The sequence below is a fragment of the Paramormyrops kingsleyae genome, unplaced genomic scaffold, assembly GCF_048594095.1.
Source record: "Paramormyrops kingsleyae isolate MSU_618 unplaced genomic scaffold, PKINGS_0.4 ups93, whole genome shotgun sequence".
Taxonomy (NCBI): Eukaryota; Metazoa; Chordata; class Actinopteri; order Osteoglossiformes; family Mormyridae; genus Paramormyrops; species Paramormyrops kingsleyae.
In genome coordinates, this window is record NW_027326031.1 from 80,871 (window position 1) to 99,943 (window position 19,073).

General features: G+C 49.5%; 1 protein-coding gene across 2 annotated transcripts; it reads left to right on the forward strand.

The window, feature by feature from the left end:
• Positions 1–1,272: 1,272 nt before the first annotated feature.
• Positions 1,273–15,066, forward strand: LOC140577530 (peripheral myelin protein 22-like). Of its 2 annotated transcripts, none has more exons than XM_072708453.1 (5): positions 1,273–1,420; positions 8,953–9,043; positions 9,361–9,454; positions 13,179–13,319; positions 14,204–15,066. In XM_072708453.1, exons 2-5 carry the CDS (start codon positions 8,966–8,968, stop codon positions 14,362–14,364), a joined length of 474 nt encoding a protein of 157 aa, XP_072564554.1. In that variant the 5' UTR covers positions 1,273–1,420; positions 8,953–8,965; the 3' UTR covers positions 14,365–15,066. The 2 variants fall into 2 exon arrangements, with proteins under 2 accessions (XP_072564554.1, XP_072564555.1); XM_072708454.1 differs by lacking the exon at positions 1,273–1,420 and adding an exon at positions 7,729–7,975.
• The last annotated feature ends 4,007 nt before the right edge of the window (positions 15,067–19,073 follow it).

Here is a 19,073-nt window from a genome sequence, read left to right on the forward strand (position 1 = left end):
ACTGTGACCTGATTTAGAGGCATACCCATTCATACACCCCTTTGTTTGGTAAAACAGCAAACACCTTTGTTCACAAGTAACAGCTGGTCGAGGGATTTGAACTAAAATCCTTATTAGAAGTTTAATGCCTTAACCGCTATGCCAACCTCCCCCTGCAGCACAGAAGATGCAGTGCAGGATGCATGCAGGGAGGTGGCTCATGTCAGTCAGGCCTCCTTTCACTGCCAGTTCAGCTCCACCTAAATGAGCCTGAAAGGATCCTCCCAACTCAACTTGACTGTGACAGAGCATGATGGCCGTCAGCACCTCGTTTATGTGTGGGCTGGAGGGGGGGGGGGGGGGGGCGGAGACAGGCATGCGGCTTCCCCCTACTGACTCACGCTGTGGGACACAGGGCTATTGCCTCGGTCTTGCCATGTTTATTTACAAGGCGGTCTCCCTGGAGATGGATGAAAACACGGGCACATGCGAGGGGGAATGAGCGGACAGATGGGTGTGTGAGTTACGGGGGGGGGGGGGGGGACAGTCACAATCAGCTGGACACGGCGTTCCCACATGTTACTCACACGCTGGTGAGACGGCATTTGCGCAATGAATCAGGAAGGCTACAACCAAAAATAGATTGTGACAGTAGTTGCAATATTTCAGAGGGTAGAACTTCACACTGAGTGGAATAAAAAAGTAGCACAGCCTGGATTTTCTCATCTCACCCCAGAAACTGTCTGTATGTCATTTACAATTGCAATTACAATTACAATTACAGGCAGTAAAGAGCTTGTCACGAGCCCTGCTCTGGAGTGAATGGGATAACTGAAGGCCTGTCTGGATGTGTGCTATGCCCCCGTCAGAGCGCCCGGGGGGGGGAGCTCTTCTCAGCTACGTCCTGTTGCCGCCTGTCTGCACTTTAGACGTGATTAAAACTTGTTGACAGGCGTTTATCTCCGCAGCCACACACTCTCTGGCAGGTTCAAGTGACAGGGACCAGGACTCAGTTGCTTATCCACGCACACAAGAAGCGCGCCACGTCCGGGAGTGGGGGGAGGGGGTTAGGACTTCCTGTGTAGGATTCAGCCTGGCATTCCCGCTCATCCAAAGATAGCCTGGGTGCCCCCCCCCCCCTTCTCAATGTCCCACACACATCAGGATGGCCAGCGCTTTGAGAAGGGCGGTGCCAGCCTCAGCCTGTCTCAGAGGCAAGTGTCAGGAGGCGGCAGGGGGTGGGCATGTTAGAGGGGAGAAGGGGCGGGGCTTGGGACCCACAGATATGATTGGCCCCTCCCCTGTGCCTGACACTTTGCTGCTGTTGACAACGGGATCACACTCGTCCGGCAGGCTGAAACTCTTCCGTCCCCAGCAGCTGGACAGATCACACACAGAGCCCTTCTGGAGACGTAGCTCTGCGACTCAGCACTTTTCTGACGTAAGTGTGTTTATTTACCTTTGCGGGCTCTTTCATGTGACTGACGGTTAGACTTATTTAACGCAGACGATGGTGCTCGCTGCCACCTTCATGTCATCACGTTGCATGCTGGTGCTGAGGTTTGGCACCAGTTGTCCAAACACAGGGCTGGTTCCTTAACTACTGCGCACCCAGAAGGGTCCTTTCTCTGCTCTGCCTCTGTAGGGTGACTGAAAAGCCTTTAGCAGATTTATCTACCCACTACTTTTTAGGAAAAGAAGGTGAACCATTTCCTGGAGCAATTAGGCTTAAGGGCCTAACAATAAAAACGGATGGCCAGCCACAGGATTTGAACCAGCAACCTTCAGATCCCAGAAAAACTGGCCTAACCTGCAGCACCACACATTCAAACACACACTTCCCCTTCTTTGTTACAGCATGTTAGTCACAGACGCAGAAGTCCGTTGCAAAATATGCGCTTCACACTTTAGTCACCCGACAAAAGGGCGCACTGTGTGCTGATAGTCCGTCTTAAATCTGCAACTGCTGCGCCACATGCCACACATTAGAGAGCCAGCATGGCGCAGCCCAGCTGCAACCGCTTCACTGCATGCCACACATTAGAGAGCCGGCACGGCGTAGCCCACCTGCAACCACTGCACCGCATGCCGCACGTTAGAGAGCCGCCACGGCGTAGCCCACCTGCAACCACTGCACCGCATGCCGCACGTTAGAGAGCCGCCACGGCGTAGCCCACCTGCAACCACTGCACCGCATGCCGCACGTTAGAGAGCCGCCACGGCGTAGCCCACCTGCAACCACTGCACCGCATGCCGCACGTTAGAGAGCCGCCACGGCGTAGCCCACCTGCAACCACTGCACCGCGTGCCGCACGTTAGAGAGCCGGCACGGCGTAGCCCACCTGCAACCACTGCACCGCGTGCCGCACGTTAGAGAGCCGCCACGGCGTAGCCCACCTGCAACCACTGCACCGCATGCCGCACGTTAGAGAGCCGGCACGGCGTAGCCCACCTGCAACCACTGCACCGCGTGCTGCACGTTAGAGAGCCGCCATGGCGTAGCCCACCTGCAACCACGGCATCGCGTGCCTCACGTTAGAGAGCCGCCACGGCGTAGCCCACCTGCAACCACTGCACCGCGTGACGCACGTTAGAGAGCCAGCATGGCGCAGCCCAGCTGCAACCGCTTCACTGCATGCCACACATTAGAGAGCCGGCACGGCGTAGCCCACCTGCAACCACTGCACCGCATGCCACATGTTAGAGAGCCGCCACAGCGTAGCCCACCTGCAACCACTGCACCGCATGCTGCACGTTAGAGAGCCGCAACGGCGTAGCCCACCTGCAACCACGGCATCGCTTGCCTCACGTTAGAGAGCCGCAACGGCGTAGCCCACCTGCAACCACGGCATCGCTTGCCTCACGTTAGAGAGCCGCCACGGCGTAGCCCACCTGCAACCACTGCACCGCGTGACGCACGTTAGAGAGCCGCCACGGCGTAGCCCACCTGCAACCACTGCACCGCGTGACGCACGTTAGAGAGCCGCCACGGCGTAGCCCACCTGCAACCACGGCATCGCATGCCGCACGTTAGAGAGCCGCCACGGCGTAGCCCACCTGCAACCACTGCACCGCGTGCCGCACGTTAGAGAGCCGCCACGGCGTAGCCCACCTGCAACCACGGCATCGCGTGCCGCACGTTAGAGAGCCGCCACGGCGTAGCCCACCTGCAACCACGGCACCGCTTGCCTCACGTTAGAGAGCCGCCACTGCGTAGCCCACCTGCAACCACGGCACCGCGTGCCGCACGTTAGAGAGCCACCACAGCATAGCCTGTGGGCCCTCAGTGCTGGACAGGGACGTGACCCGGATACATGTACCTGAAATCATCTGGGCTGGGGTCTGTTTCATGGGCGTAAACATGCCTGATTGTATCAGAGAGCACATGGATGCCCCACCCATAGTAACTCTGAGATATAAATGACGGAGTGGACCGGATTTTTACTCCACCCTCATCTTGTCAGTGACTTGTTACCCAGATTATGGTTAGAGTGCCCCCATCTGGTGGAGGGCAAGTTAGTCCTCGAGATGGAAACTGCCCCACTGTAGGACTTGACCTTGAATCTGTAAATGACTGTGATTAGTACAGTAATGCGATAACAGCTGAATGATTCCACATGGACCCCGAAGGTGACCACTGGCTTCATGTATTAATATGACGTAAATGAACAGCCACACCCAGTTACGGAGGCACGGCCAGTAATGACCTCAGCCTCCCCTCTCCCCCTTTGATGAGGACTGGCTGTTCAGGGATTGTCAAAAAGCAAAATAACTTCCACTGAAATATCATAGGCACTGATTTATATCAGACTGGAGCGTGTAACTTCCTGAAAAGAGCTCCTTTGTTGCCATAGACTCTACTCACATAAGATCAGTGTGTCGCTGTGAAATTTAGGGTGGGTGTGGATATAAATGGCACAATGTCAGTGTAGTGGGGGGGGTCTTCATAGCTGATTAGGGGAGGAAGGTCAGTGTGTTGAGGGGGAGGGACTGCCTGTTCCTCAGTCCCACACCAAATTCGGTGACCTCCTCCCCCAACAGGGATGTATAGCTGGGGAGAGCTGTAGCTTTAGATGAGGGGTGGGGTTTGGTGAGCCGAGGGGGTCAGGTGGCATTCTGATGGAGTAAATTTAACACAGTTACATCACCAGCCATACTCCTCCCCCACCCCCCAGGGCATTCACAAACATCAGCATATAAGGGGCCCCGTAGCCTGTGATTTGCCCCCACTGTCATACCCCCAGCCAATCCTATCAGGTCCTGTTGTTGGGCCGCTTTGCCTGTCATGGCACAAACAGACCCAGACGCGGAAAGGACAATGGGCGCAGACAGACCGGGCCATGGACAGGGCAACAGGTGCAGAAAAACCAGGGCGTGGAGGGGACAGCGGGTGCAGACAAACCAGGGCGTGGAGGGGACAGCGGGTGCAGACAAAACGGGGTGTGGAGGGGACAGCAGGTGCAGACAAACCAGGGCATGGAGGGGACAATGGGTGCAGACAAACCAGGGCGTGGAGGGGACAGCAGGTGCAGACAAAACGGGGCGTGGAGGAGACAGCGGGTGCAGACAAACCGGGGCATGGATGGGACAGTGGGTGCAGACAAACCGGGGCATGGAGGGGACAGCGGGTGCAGACAAAACAGGGTGTGGAGGAGACAGCGGGTGCAGACAAACCATGGCGTCGAGGGGACAGCGGGTGCAGACAAAACGGGGCGTGGAGGAGACAGCGGGTGCAGACAAACCAGGGCATGGAGGGGACAGTGGATGCAGACAAAACGGGGCGTGGAGGGGACAGTGGATGCAGACAAAACGGGGCGTGGAGGAGACAGTGGATGCAGACAAAACGGGGCGTGGAGGGTACAGCGGGTGCAGACAAAACGGGGCGTGGAGGGGACAACGGGTGCAGACAGAGTAGGGTATGCAGCGAGGATGCACAGCAGCAACTGTGAAGTCCCTCACCGTGGCAGTCATCTAGGGATGAAAGCCCATAACCACGTGGCTCTTAACTGATGCTCTTTGTCATTTCCAGGCAGGTACATCATTTAATGTTGAACCAGAGGCACAAATGGGGGGGGGGGGGGTTTGCTTTTAACATAACAGCCCCATCCACAAGTCAATATACTAATATTCACAGTACATGACCTTCCCAACTCATCTGAGGACATCACTGCTCTCCAAACTACCTCTGGAACCTCTACAGCATCCTGTTTACCCTCCTTAACAGCCACTTTCCACACCTCATAAAATATACATATATTTATTTACATTTATTTATTTATCAGATGCTTTTATGCAAAGAGAGGTACATTGATAAAACTGGGTCAGACGGTCCCTGGAGCAGTTGGAGTTACCCTAAGTGACAAATATAAATATATTAATATTCTTCATGGTTCCTCTCTTCTTTGGTCAGTCCTGTACAGGGTGTCCTCAGGTGATAGGAATGCAACCCTAAACTGGAAAACAGTGTATAATATCTAACCTTAACCCTTCTATGTCTTTAAAACTTCTCCCATATTCTCTGATATCAAAGCAGCATTTAATCTGACCTTCTTACATGGCTACTTTTGCTGGAACAGTTCAGGTGAAGCACCTACCAAGGGTACCACAGCAGATCCATAGTGGGATCTGAACCATCAACCTCTAAGTGAATCTTTAATGACCAATATACTAACCCTGCTTCCTTTTACTCCGTCATCCATCTTCCATAACTACTTACCTAGTCTCAGTGGATTGAGGGTTCAGTTTAGCTAAATTAATATTTTAATAAGGTACCTAAAGCAGATTTGTTGTGTGAAATGGTTTGTTACTGAACACCTATACTCATTTCTTCAGCAGTATAATCCACTGCTGATAAACTGAACTGTTAGCAGTGTTGGTTGTAACGCGTTACTATAATTCCACTAGTTTTGGCCAGAGCAATGCAACTAATTACCTTTTCAAATGAAATACCGCCATTAAAAGTACTGAAATTTGCAGCCCATTCCCCTAATTTCTTGATTGTGATCTAATGTCATCTGACCTGCAACGAATGGGTGATATTGGGTACAATGACAGATACAATTAGACAGTTGTATTTTCTCGCACTGTTACAGCAGCAACTCTAAAATAATATAACGACCCAGAAGGCACACATACATATATCCCGCATGTAGGCCTACTGTTTAAAACCATATAGCGTATGTAATCATTTAAATGTTGTTAATAGGCCTAAATGGAACGCGAGCATTTCAGGACATTCCGATCTTTTACCGACGTCCCGGTCTGCTCTTTGGGTATGCATTAATACGAGAATTAAAGTAACACAAAAGTTACTTTTCCTACTAACTATTTACTTTAATATGCAGTAACTGTTAAAACAATAGCATTATTTTTGAATGAAGTAACTAGTAACTGTAATTACTAATTTTCAGTAATTTGCACAACACTGCTTGTTAGTCGTTTTTTCCCAGTAACTAAGCAAGCTGCCTTGCTTTCTAACCTCCATGAGAAATCTCAAAGCGGTCGCTGGAGAATGACATTAAGAGCCCCCTGCAAAGGGCTAATCGCTACTTAAGTCAATAATACAGGACAGAAGGCAAAACGGTCATATATAGGAAGGCCAATACGCGTCCACAGCAGCCCCTTTGCCTACTGTCACTGGGATCACTAGTTTGCTGATTCACCTCCCAGCACTTCACCAAAGAATACATATTAGAAGATGAAATGCGGGTGCAGACCAACCAGGGCACGGAGGGGAACTTCCACTGGGATCGTAGATCGTACACAGAAACGATCAATTAAGCAAATGCAATTTACCACCAAAAAGTTTAACTCGGGGCCTGACTTTTTTTGTTTTCGAAGGAAGATTGGCATCGGGGGCAACATACTCGGGGCTGGGCTTGGGTTATAGCCACCAGGGATCGGACCTAACGACGCCCAGGGGTGTGAATTTAAGCACGTAACGCAGACAGGATGAAGGTAGAGGGCATCTGTGTGTAAATACCAGGGCGCAGCTGTTACTGTCAGGGAGACGTCTGAGGCAGGAATAAACAGCGCAGTGCAATCAGCCAAGAAAAAGGAGAAATAAAAAATCGGGTTGAAATAAAATGAGGAAGCGGCAGGATGTTTAGCTCGTTTTGTTAGTTTAAAATAAGGATTTCAGACGGCGTTCTGCAGGTTGCGTTTAGGTTATAAAAACTAGATGTGTGATTTGATAGCCATACCTCACAGGTCCTAGCTCTTGTCCGCTGCCAGTGTCGGACCATTGGGGTGGGTTATCATGGTATGCAGGCAGCCCTCCAGCTCCGAACAGCTACACCCCCACTCCCCTCCCCTAAACCACGCCCGCATGCTTATTTACGCCTCCCCCGGGACAGCACGAAGACACGGGGTCCATGCAGTTACCTGGGCCGAGCTGTAAAGGACACTGCTAACAGCTCGAAGCACCGCGGGACGCCGGCACTAGATAAAATGATTAAAGTGTAGATTACCTTTATACATTGTCTCCAAATAAAGTGAGCACATGATTTCTACACAGTTCTATATTTATCTGATATGATCAATCCAGTAACCAAACACGAGACTCAAAAAAAAAAAAAAAAAAAAAAAAACAATACCGCAGGAACAGGAAAGACGTTTCGCAACAGCCTGACGTCAAATTACAGGCATTTCAAGCCTAAATCGAGGGTTTATTTATTTTCCTGTGATGCATAAGTGCTGGTGGGGGGCGTTGACGGGTCTGTTTCCATGAGGACGGTCTGCAGACCACGCCGTGGTGACACTCCGGGTGTCAGGCTGCCGGGGCAGGGCGACCCCCGGCGCAGCGCCTCCCGCTGGGCGTTGGTCGCCATAACGGGCCGCTTTATAACTGCCCTGCGCTGTGCGCCGCCCGTCTAGTGAGGAGCGGCTCGGAGCGCAGGCACTGCCGTTGGACTGTTCACCATCATCGCTGGCTCACTTTTTGCACTATTCCGCTGAGTTATCACTGATTTTTGGAGCGTGTTTTCAGAAATCTTCAGTAAGTTGGAGAAATTAATCTCTAATCGTTTTTTTTTTTATATGAATGGTATATTCCATGTTTTTAGTAAACGCTTGTTATGGGAGCGGGATTGTTATAACTTAAACTAAGTTATTGTGATGCCTTTGCGCAAACTTTGCAGCGATGATTTAGTTATTTATAATAAGGCGTTTGATAGCGGAGTTAAATAAACCAGCCCGAGCTGAGATGTTGTAGCAGATGTAATCACAGGGAGAAATGGGCGTTAAAATAACGTGTAATAACGGTGTACGATCAATGACTATAAGTTTCTGAATCTGCTCGTCGCGGTTTCTTCCACGCGGTTGTGACCAGCCGTACGGCGCACGAAGGCGGACCAGACTTTTGCAGAAACGGCGTCTCTGTTTTGCGCGGCAGTTCTGGTTAATTTTAGCAGACGGCGGGACCGGTGGAAGTAAATCTGGGCCGCGGCGAGCGGAACTCCGGGGCTCCGGAGCGGCTCAATGCTGGCTTTGTAAAGGAGTAACAGTACCAGCTTGTTAAAAAGCGGACTTTTTAATTCTTTTTTGTTGCCTTCGTCTGGTTTTTTACGTTATCAGCGCAATAATTTTAAAGAGCTAATTTCGGTAATATATTTTAATAGCTCGGAAAGAGGAATTTTGTTTTCGAACAAATATATTAAAATATGCACAGGCGCCTGCGTGTTTTTCTATTTAGATGTATAACTGGAAATTCACTTATACTAGCATTAGATTCCGGGGGTCCCAGGAGAATAATTGACATGCCATATCTACATGGGGTTTTACATGAGCAAAACAACTGTAAATGGACTCGGTAGACTGCGCCTATTGTCGTTTTTAAATAAAATAAGCATTCCAGTGTGTAGGCAAAGTTTGCGAAGTGCCCATGTCGAAATACACTGGTTCATGGGGGAGGGGCGACACACCCTTTGGACTCCAACTCCGCTCTCAACCTGCTTGTTTTTCTACTGCATCCAGATCGGCTTGAAAGATGCTGCTCCTACTGCTGGGAATCATCCTCCTGCACCTCGCCGCACTGGTGCTGCTCTTTATATCCACCATCGTCAGCGTGAGTTTTATCTGTCATCTTGTTTATAGCGAATATGACACGGAAATATCAGCGCATTCAGTCGGACGCCCTTTAACTAAAAAATTCCGCACAGTACCTGAAAGACGGATGGTAGATTTGATGTTTGGTGATTTACCGTTAGAAGTGCAAAAAAGCCAATATAAAGTAATGTGGGGTTTACTTCGACCCCTCCCTCTAGAGTGTTGGCTACTAAAGTGTTAATCATTGTTATGAGGTCTGATCATTCAGATACGCTGCAAGCTAGGAGCGTACAGTATGTTGCCGTTGCATGTAAATATGTGTCATTTGCCCCCAAGGCCTGGGTCGTGAACCCCACCGGCAGCTCGGACCTGTGGTTGAACTGCTCCACGCCTAATGGCGGCACTCACTGCATCTCCGCCACTGCAGGAGGTGAGTAATCCCCCCCCCCCCCCAAAAAAAAAAAATACTGCCCCTGCCTCGTTTGTCATTGCCGTCTATCGGTTCCTTTCTCCGCCTAGCGGAGCCAAATCAAATCCTCCACCCATCCCCTCCCCACCCATCCACAAAAAAAAAACACACACAGCCCGACCCAAAAAGTGTTCCGCGTGCTGGATCGCTGCCGTTGGGTTCCCTCTCTAATGCGTCATACATTTGGTCTTTCCCGGCCGCGTAGCGATCATCAGGGGCTTGGCCTACGAGCGCGTTAAGTCCGAGGGTCCCGTACAGCTTTGGAAGATTTTGGCCCCCCCTCCGGGGGGTTCGCTTCGCAGCGGGCATTGCAGTATACGCTGCTGGCTCTCTGCTGCCGCCTAGAGGCAAGGCACTGAAGGTGCGACAAGGACAGAGAGATTTTCTCCAATAAGCAGGCTCAGCGTGAAGAACAGCTTCAATGTTTGTAATCAGTTTGCTGTGCTGGGATTGCAGAGTGTTTCTGCAGGAGTTGAGATTATTTAAAGCACATTGTGTACTGCATTTGTTATGATGCAGGGGTAAGCTGTCTGAATTTCAGTAGAAGTTACTGTTACATTTCACAAGGACATTTGGATTGAGTGAATATTTAATCTTTTTTATTATAGTTTAGCCAAGAGCCACAGACACTCTAGTTGCCATTCAGCTTCTTGAGAGCATTAATGTAGATAGGCAGCATGGGAGATGTAGTCTGTATAGTTTGTCCATAGCTGTCCTGGTCAGTATGCGATGTCGTGTCTCTCTGCCGTCGTGTCTAACGGCCTGGATTGACCCAGGCGTCCCTGAGGCAGCCTGTCTTGGGAACTGCGGGCCCAGAAGTCGCTCACATGGACCTGTCTGGCTGGACCCATTGGCGCTGACCTCATCTTACGTCCCCAGAGGCTGTGATTGGCAAATGACGGGCGCGCCAGCACCTCCTGCTGCCCAAACTGGCGCCGCAGCCATCATGACACGCCCAGGGTGGCGGAGGAGGCTTCTGTCACTGCCAGTTTGGCTGGCATGAATGAACATAATATTCACAGATGGTTAAAGTATGTAAATGTCATGGGGAGCCTTCCTGCATTTGGGGGGGGGGCAAAGGCAGCTGATCTCCTCTGATACCGACGGGTGGCATTCTGGGGGACGCCTTTCCCTGAGCCCGAGTGCTTCCTCTCGCTCTCAGAACATCACACGAGGAAAGCGGCCAGCGAGCAGACAGCCTCTTCGCTTCCTGTTCGGGTGGATCCTTATTTTTGTGATCTTTTTGGTTTCTGGAAGTTCTGGACCGGTGCCATTCTCGAGGTGTTGGGGGGGGGGGGTAGATTGCAGCAGTCCGGTCGGGTCGGGTGCAGGGTCTGTGTCGTGTTCTGGGGGCCCATCGCCGCTGCGTCTGCTCTGGGCTGACAGACGTAGGCGTATCTCCATGTGTTTTTTTGCTCCTTGTTGGTGGTTTGCTCGAAGCTTTCGTACGTTGCGTGATTTTTCACTAAACCTGCCTCGTCTCGGTTGTTTGTTCATGGGTAAATCCGATTTGATGGATTTTAACAGGTCTAAACAGAGTTATTTGTGGAATTGGATTAGGTTCTTACTTAGTTTATTGCGGATGTGGCTGTCATTTCATCTCATGCTGGGTGGGACCTTCTCACCCTCTTAAGGGCACAAATTAGACTCCTTTTGGGTCCACCCTCATCTTCACGAAGGCCCTTCATCCTTGTGGTTCACACATCTTATACGGCGGCTTCTCTCTACCCATTCTAAAAACAGATGTGCTAAATAACACCAAGCAACTTGTTAAGGACAACACAACACTTTTGTCTGTTTTACTAAAACCAGTATATTAATCCATTTAACACAGGCGGTATGTTAAGGTTTCAACACAAAAGTGTTGTTCATTAACACAGTATTTTTTAGAGTCAATTAAATGCACATTTATTGCCAGGCCCTGACCTCACTGCACCCTACAGAGCTGGACATCTGTCATTAATTGTCCCAAGTGGCAGTTTTGATACGGGGCCAGTGGACGTCGATGTTTGCCGTGACTGAGGTGTCGGTGAGCGAGTGCTTTTAGGGTCAGTGAGGCAGGACCAGACCTACAGATGAATCGTACACTGAGAGAGAGAATGTGAGCTCACACTCAGGGGCTGTTTGTGGCAGTGCGGCGAATGGCCGTGGTGAGTCACCCTGCGGATGGGGGTTCCTCATTGGCAGGAGCGTGTCACATGAGCTGGCGGCTTTTCGAGATTCTGTCACTCGTCATCTCACTTGACATCTAGCGCATGTTTTGACCACATGCATCTGGCTAGTGAGTAAGTTCCTTAGTGACTGGGCATCAGTCGGGAGTTTGTCAGCCATGAACAAAATGGTCCGAAATGTAGAAACCAAAAAGCACCGCAGACCGATGTAACGGGACAGGGAGAGCTGGGAGAGCGAGAGTGGTGGAGCTCCTGTGATGACAGGAATCCCCAGAACAGGCTTTTCAGGAAGCGACTGCATGTCGGTGCCATTTCAGGGCTCCAGGCTGGTACTGGAGGAAGAGGCAGAGTCTGTGAGGAGCGATTTCAGGGCTCCAGGCTGGTACTGGAGGAAGAGGCAGAGTCTGTGAGGAGCGATTTCAGGGCTCCAGGCTAGTACTGGAGGAAGAGGCAGAGTCTGTGAGGAGCGATTTCAGGGCTCCAGGCTGGTACTGGAGGAAGAGGCAGAGTCTGTGAGGAGCGATTTCAGGGCTCCAGGCTGGTACTGGAGGAAGAGGCAGGGTCTGTGAGGAGCGATTTCAGGGCTCCAGGCTGGTACTGGAGGAAGAGGCAGAGTCTGTGAGGAGCGATTTCAGGGCTCCAGGCTGGTACTGGAGGAAGAGGCAGAGTCTGTGAGGAGCGATTTCAGGGCTCCAGGCTGGTACTGGAGGAAGAGGCAGGGTCTGTGAGGAGCGATTTCAGGGCTCCAGGCTGGTACTGGAGGAAGAGGCAGGGTCTGTGAGGAGCGATTTCAGGGCTCCAGGCTGGTACTGGAGAAAGAGGCAGAGTCTGTGAGGAGCGATGACACCTCCAGCTGCCACACGGCACACAGGCCGCTAGTGTGTACGGGGCGTGTCCATGGAAACGTGGCGATACGGCGTTCGCTGACCTCGCTGGCGTTCCTGTTAACTGAGAGGGAAGCACGGTGTATGAGATAGGCGTGCCCCGTTTTTTAAACATTCCTTCCTGTGTCCCCTTCATGCTCAGAATCTCCTCCAGCTTGCAGGCAAACTGGGAGCATAGTCTCATCCCAGTATGGCATTTTCCTGGGACTGTTACGGTGTAGCTCTCACTGGGCAAAGGGACACAGGGCAGGAACATCCTTGGACGTACTGGAACTGACAGCCGTGATTAGTGGCGTGTATGGAACCTTCAGAACGTGTTGCTTGTTGAAATCTGCCTCTCAGGTGGATTTTGTGTATATGGATCCAAAATGAGTCACCAAGGCTTACGAGGTACGCACGCAAACCCATAAAGCATGATATCTACTGAGCCCCGCCCACAGCCGCTGACACGCCCCTGCCCCGCCCACAGCCGCTGACACGCCCCTGCCCCGCCCACAGCCACTGACACGCCCCCTGTCCCACCCACAACCACTGACACGCCCCTCTGTCCCGCCCACAGCCACGGACATGCCCCCCTGCCCCGCCCACAGCCGCTGACACGCCCCCTGCCCCGCCTTATCTCTCTTGCAGAATGGATTCAAGCCGTTCAAGCTCTCATGATCCTCGCCATCATCTTCAGCTTCCTGTCCATCTTCCTCTTCTTCTGCCAGCTGTTCACCCTCCAGAAGGGTGGGCGCTTCTTCCTCACCGGAATCTTCCAGATCCTGGCCAGTGAGTATCGCCGACGCCGCCCCCCCAAGCCCCCCCCCCATTCAGTAGCGGCTTTGGACTTGCAGGTATTGAAGGAGCAGAGGAGCTCCCCCACATGTAAAGGACGAGGTGCATGCATAATCCCGCTGGATCGGATCTCCCTAGAACAGAGGATGATTGTTCTGAAACTGAGTTACTTTTCATGTTGGATTTTTAAAAACAAAGCACCAAGATGTCATGAACCAGCTTTAGAATCCACTGGAGTTTTTTGGGGTCGGAGGAACAGCGCAGTGTTAGATGCTGGTCGATGCGCCGTCCCCACAATAATGTGTCAGCTGAACATTTCGCATTTTATTTATTTAGCGAACACTTTAGTCCGAAGTGACGTACAAATGAAAGCAGAGCCAGCCGCTCCCTGGAGTAATTAGGGATCAAGGGCCTCACTCAGGGGCCCAATGGTGACATCACTCTGCTGATTCTGGGTTTTAAACCACCGACCTACAGATCACAGCGTCCTATCGTGCTGAGTCACACAACTGGTGACCACAATGATGGCGCTGAGCACAGCATCAGAAACATCCGCGCAACCCCCCCCCACATCTTTCAGGATCTCCATGATGCACTCCGTGACAGAAATGACTTGGGGGGGGGGGAGGCTGATGTGACTGCAGAAAGGGGTATCAAATCAAAGGGGGTGAAGACTTATCTAGCCAGTCAGTTTGTTTTATGTTTAATTGAGAAAAGTTCTTACAAAAACATACCGCTTACAGTACCATTTGGCTTCCATAAAATGTGGAATCAATCCAAGGTGGACAGAAAAACGTGCAGCCTGAGATTTAACACGCACAGGAATTGAGCTTGGAGATCCAGATCCGGCTGCTGACCTGCCTTATCCCCCCCCCCAGGCCTGTTCGTCATGAGCGGGGCCACCATCTACACTGTGAGGAGCTCGGATTGGGTCCACAAGAACGACTCATTTGGATTCGCGTACATTCTGGCTTGGGTGGCGTTTCCACTGGCCCTGCTCAGCGGCCTGATCTACGTGGTGCTGAGGAAGCGGGAATGAGGCGGGGGGGGGGCGCTCACCCCTAACCCCACCCCCTACTGCTCCCATAGACGGATTCCCCACTATCCACAGGCGTGGGGGTGGGAAGCACAAGACGAAAAAAAAAACCAACGTAAAACATTACATACTGCTATAATTTGAAGATGTATATAGTATCTATGGTTTAAAACCTATTTATAACACTTTTTACAAACATGTACATAGGACTGTTGTTTTGCTTTGTTGACAAAGGTTCCATTATAAGCTTTCTTTAGCCTTAATTAAGTGCCTAAAATGTTACGATGAATTAACCAGCCTTTGTTTTGTTTGTTTTTTTTTTCTATTTTCTCTAAACTACCAAAAAAAAAAAAGTATTTTAACCACAGCATGTATAAACTAGAAATCTAGTTTTATTGGAACGGCATAATATGCATTTGCTCGACTAACGTGTGAGAGAGCGCAAGCCGCTTGTTTCCTGTGTATGTGATACGGCGGTTTATTTTACATTGTTCCTTTCAGAAGATGGTGCTATGTTATTTACCATTCCCAAATATGGAGTGTCCTTAGTGTAAGAGTACAAATAACACGATTTACACCATGAAGGAAATGACCATTGACAGGAGCTGACCTCAGTGAAAAGTCGTCCCTAATCGCTTTTGTACATAAAGGATTCTACTAAAGCTTCTTTAAGTTCTTTTTTAATAAAAGCATTTAAAATGTCAACCTGATGTGTAAGTTAAACTAAGCATTGAAATAAGGTTTTAGCTACTTTTATTTATTTTTTTTAACTCCATTTAAAAGAAAAAAAAATTCTCAGATCAGCAAATACATCAGATTAATTGTGAATTTCTATGTCAGTATTAATCGAATTGCAATTTTCATTGACTATGCCCTGATTTTTAAAGTTGAGTGTTTTATAGACCTGGCTGAGGAGTGGGTATGCATGTATGTATGTATGTATGTATGATGGGGGGGTTACAATTTTGCCTTTAGTAGTTTCCCCTTCCTCTCCTGTAAAGACCACGTTTTCACTTATTTCCTATGTTCAGAAGTTGCCCTGGATGCTACTTGGTTACCGTGTGTATATTTACATTTTATCTGCCTCTAATAAGAGCAGGTAGTTTAAAAAACGCCAATACACTGAAAAATGCGGGTTTGATGTTAAAATTACGCTTAAAGTCTTCAGTATTCAGATAAAAGTAGATTAGCTAAACAAAATTATTTTTAAATTATTATTACTGATGCAGATATTGAATCCTGCAATAATTTAATCACCACTGTCCTTTGCGGACTCTGCCCGTTCACCTAGGGCCTGAGATAAAAATGTGCTTCAGAGTTTGTGCCTTGCTGCGAACGGACGTGTTTAACAGCACAATAAAGTCAGATCCGGTTAAATTGGCGGAAAGTTCTGCTGTTTGGAGAGCTTTGTGTAATTATGCAAACGGGGTACGTGTTTGCATTAATTCCGTGCTATGAACGTTGCTGCATAATGTAATTTGTGCTCCCTGTATGCATTGCGTGCCGATTTTCAGCCTTATTTTTCTGCTCGCATGAGTGTGTTTGATCTGCGCGGGTTTTGCCGTCGGACGTTCCCGTTCCCGCTTGTCATTCGCATATCAGCGCGTCTCCAAGGTGCAGGCAAGTCGCAGAAAGGAGGCGAGACGCCGACAAGCTGCAGTCCACGGTACCCGGCGCCTCGTTGCCTTGTGCCGGTATCTGTGATGTGCTTTCTTGGCCACTGACAGCCAGCAATATAGATATGGTTCCTCCGAAGGGGTCTGTCAGGCCGCTGAATGGCAGTTCCAGTTTGCCAAGCCTGGCTGGCCGCCCGGACTGTGCATAACATGGAATGACCTGTAGGAAAAAAATGCAACAGGAAAGTGCATCCTGGTTCGGACGTGGGACTGGAGCAAGCCGGTTCCCCAGTCCTGTGGTTAGAACCCACAGTTAACATGCAATTCGCGGCTTACTCTTGCATCATTAGAGTGGGATCCTGGGAATAATCTGGGTCCAAAATCCCTGGAGTTTGGACGGGGCAGGGAGCAAATGCGGCACAGTAACATTTCTCAGCCCATTTAAAGGACCATGTGACCTTAACGATGCCAAATCCGTCGTAATGTCAGAAGGGGATCAAATCCCTGATGAAGACTTTGTACCTCTTCCTCTCCAAAGATACAAAAACTGGTGGTTTTTGTGAACTAACAATAAAAAAAAAACTGCTGTTAATTACGCGCGTGGCATCCCTGTGGTTTATTGTGATTACGAAACTTCATCGGGTGACAGTTAATAAAGCACTACGCCTCATAAAACCCCCATATACCCATGAGACGCTTCTGAAGCCATTGCCAAAGCAAAAGTGGCTCCGTAACGATTACTAAACATTATTAACACAAACACTGTTTTGTGAAATAGTGCATCAGGGCCAAGGGTGGAGGTTTGGTTTCAACACTGGTAGAGACCAAATCAGCCCTGAACCCCCCCCTCCCTCAAACACGCATGATATTCCCACAAAATCTGTAGGGACATGGTCCTACCGTCCATCCTTGCTGGGAAAAAAAAACGGTTTATATTGACCAGCATAATGCATGCCGCTTACAGCAGCATGTGTAGTGTTTTACTGGTGGTGGACCAGTTTCATTTGAAGCTATGCTGGGCCACCAGCTACACCAGCACTAACCAGCATAGACCGGCACAGAAAGTGTGATGCTCTATCTGTTTTTTTTTTTTCTTTTTTCAGCAGGGATGCTCGAATCTTTGCCCCACGTTTGAGCAGAAACGACTCATATGATAAAAGAATGAATTAGACTTAATTAAATCTAACTTGCACTGTGGAAAATTACACTGCGCGCTATATGGATAAATAACGACATATTTACATGTAAATACGATTACTAAAATATGACCTCGGTGTCTGTAGGCCTATTAAAACACAGCCTAATATAAATGCGCGACTCTAAAAAGAGCCAGAAGGGGGCAGCATTTAGCTGAATTTAATCAAAAATCCAGATCCCCGTAAAACATTGAGAGTGACCCTGGAAGTGATCAGTGTCACATATGCACAAGTGACAGTCATGCACAGCGGAGCGTTTGTGTGCCCTGCCAAGGTCTGCTGTCCTATCTACCGCGCCCCTTGCCTTGTGGTGATACTTTATTGGATAAAGCTGTTCCCAGCAACTCCACAGTGTGAAGGAAACTACAGCCCAGTCGGCGTCATGGACGCGAATAAGTCGCTACATTTAGTTATTACCGCTGCCTTCTGTATTTACGTATGAGTCACCTCACTTTATAATACTGTAACAGGCGGCTCTGAAATGCATTTTTGGAGTAGAGTAACAACACAAAACGCATCCCTGTTCATTTGGTGAACTTGTGCAATAATAGTTGCATGTCTCTCCTTAACGTCCTGTTTATCTTTTTTCTTTATTTCTCAATTGATCAAGTAGCCTATTAAACAACATACTCGGTTATACTGGGCCACACCTCTTAGACAGCAAAACTACGGAGGAAAATCATGCCGCTGACGGCAATCATCTACTCGGCTCTGTTCCAGTGAAAGGCAGAGGCCTTCCCGTCTAGTGGAAAAACGCGCCACCTAGTGGCAGACGAGTGCTTTCGCCGAAGCGGCCTGGCGCGGGAGCGCGCTCGGGCACGCGACGGATCGGCTAGTGTGAGTACATAACGGAGATACGGCATCACGGCAAATCACCGAGTTATGCGCATCTCTTAGGTTGTACTTGTGCTGTATACGTTACACGATATACAGTAAAATATGCAGATATTGTTTATATACACTGCAAAAAATGCTGGATTGTTTTTTTCAACCCAAACACTGGGTTAAGGCTGTTGAGTTATTGGGTTGTTTTAACTCTTGTTGGGTAGTTTAGCGTAACTGCATAGGCATCGTATCCGAAACGTTACTTTATCACTTTCTTTATCACATAACATTAAACTCTGTAAAAAAGAAAATTCACGAAAACACTTTAGTCTCCTCTAAACTAAACTTCAAACAGCATATCAAGGAAGATGAGGATTAGCCGCTCTTCCCTCCTTTCGTGCGTGATCGAACGCGCGCAGGGCAAAGCCCGATCCCTCCCAAGGGCTTCACAGTTCATTTGACCCCATTAAAATGCTCACGAGATCATTAATTGTGCATTTTTCCCATTAGGGGTTATTGATGCGGTGGGGGCCGTGCATGTCGTTGTCGGCGGATCCGCCCTTTTCTCCTCCCGCATCCGGAGCCTTGATTTAAAGCGCCCGCCCGTCTTGTCCTGTCCCGGTCTGCGGGTTTTATGGCACAACAGTGAACAGGATGGCAGGAGGGGGGCGGCAGAATGCAACCGGTGATCAGATGATAGTGATATAGGAAAAAATGCTTTATGCATTCTCCATAATACAGTCATCAAGACCAGGAAAGAAGCAGCTGGCTTTTCTTGTTCTTTTGTGCATAGGCGGTATTTAATAGGGCAACAAGAAAAACACCCAGAATGCACTTACATTCATCACTGCACTTATATTCCATGAAATTTAAATTAACAAGCAATAGACAGGTGAGAAACCAATAAAACAGATGGCTGCTCAGAAAACAGGAGACAGTTTGGGTCGATTTTGAATCGCAGTCCACGTCTCTGGAGATTCCTCTGGGTGGGAAGGGTGGCAGTAGGCGGAGCCTCCCGGTGCTCAGTGAGGGGACTCCATGGTCACGCGCGCTGACCTTAACTTCACTTTAATGG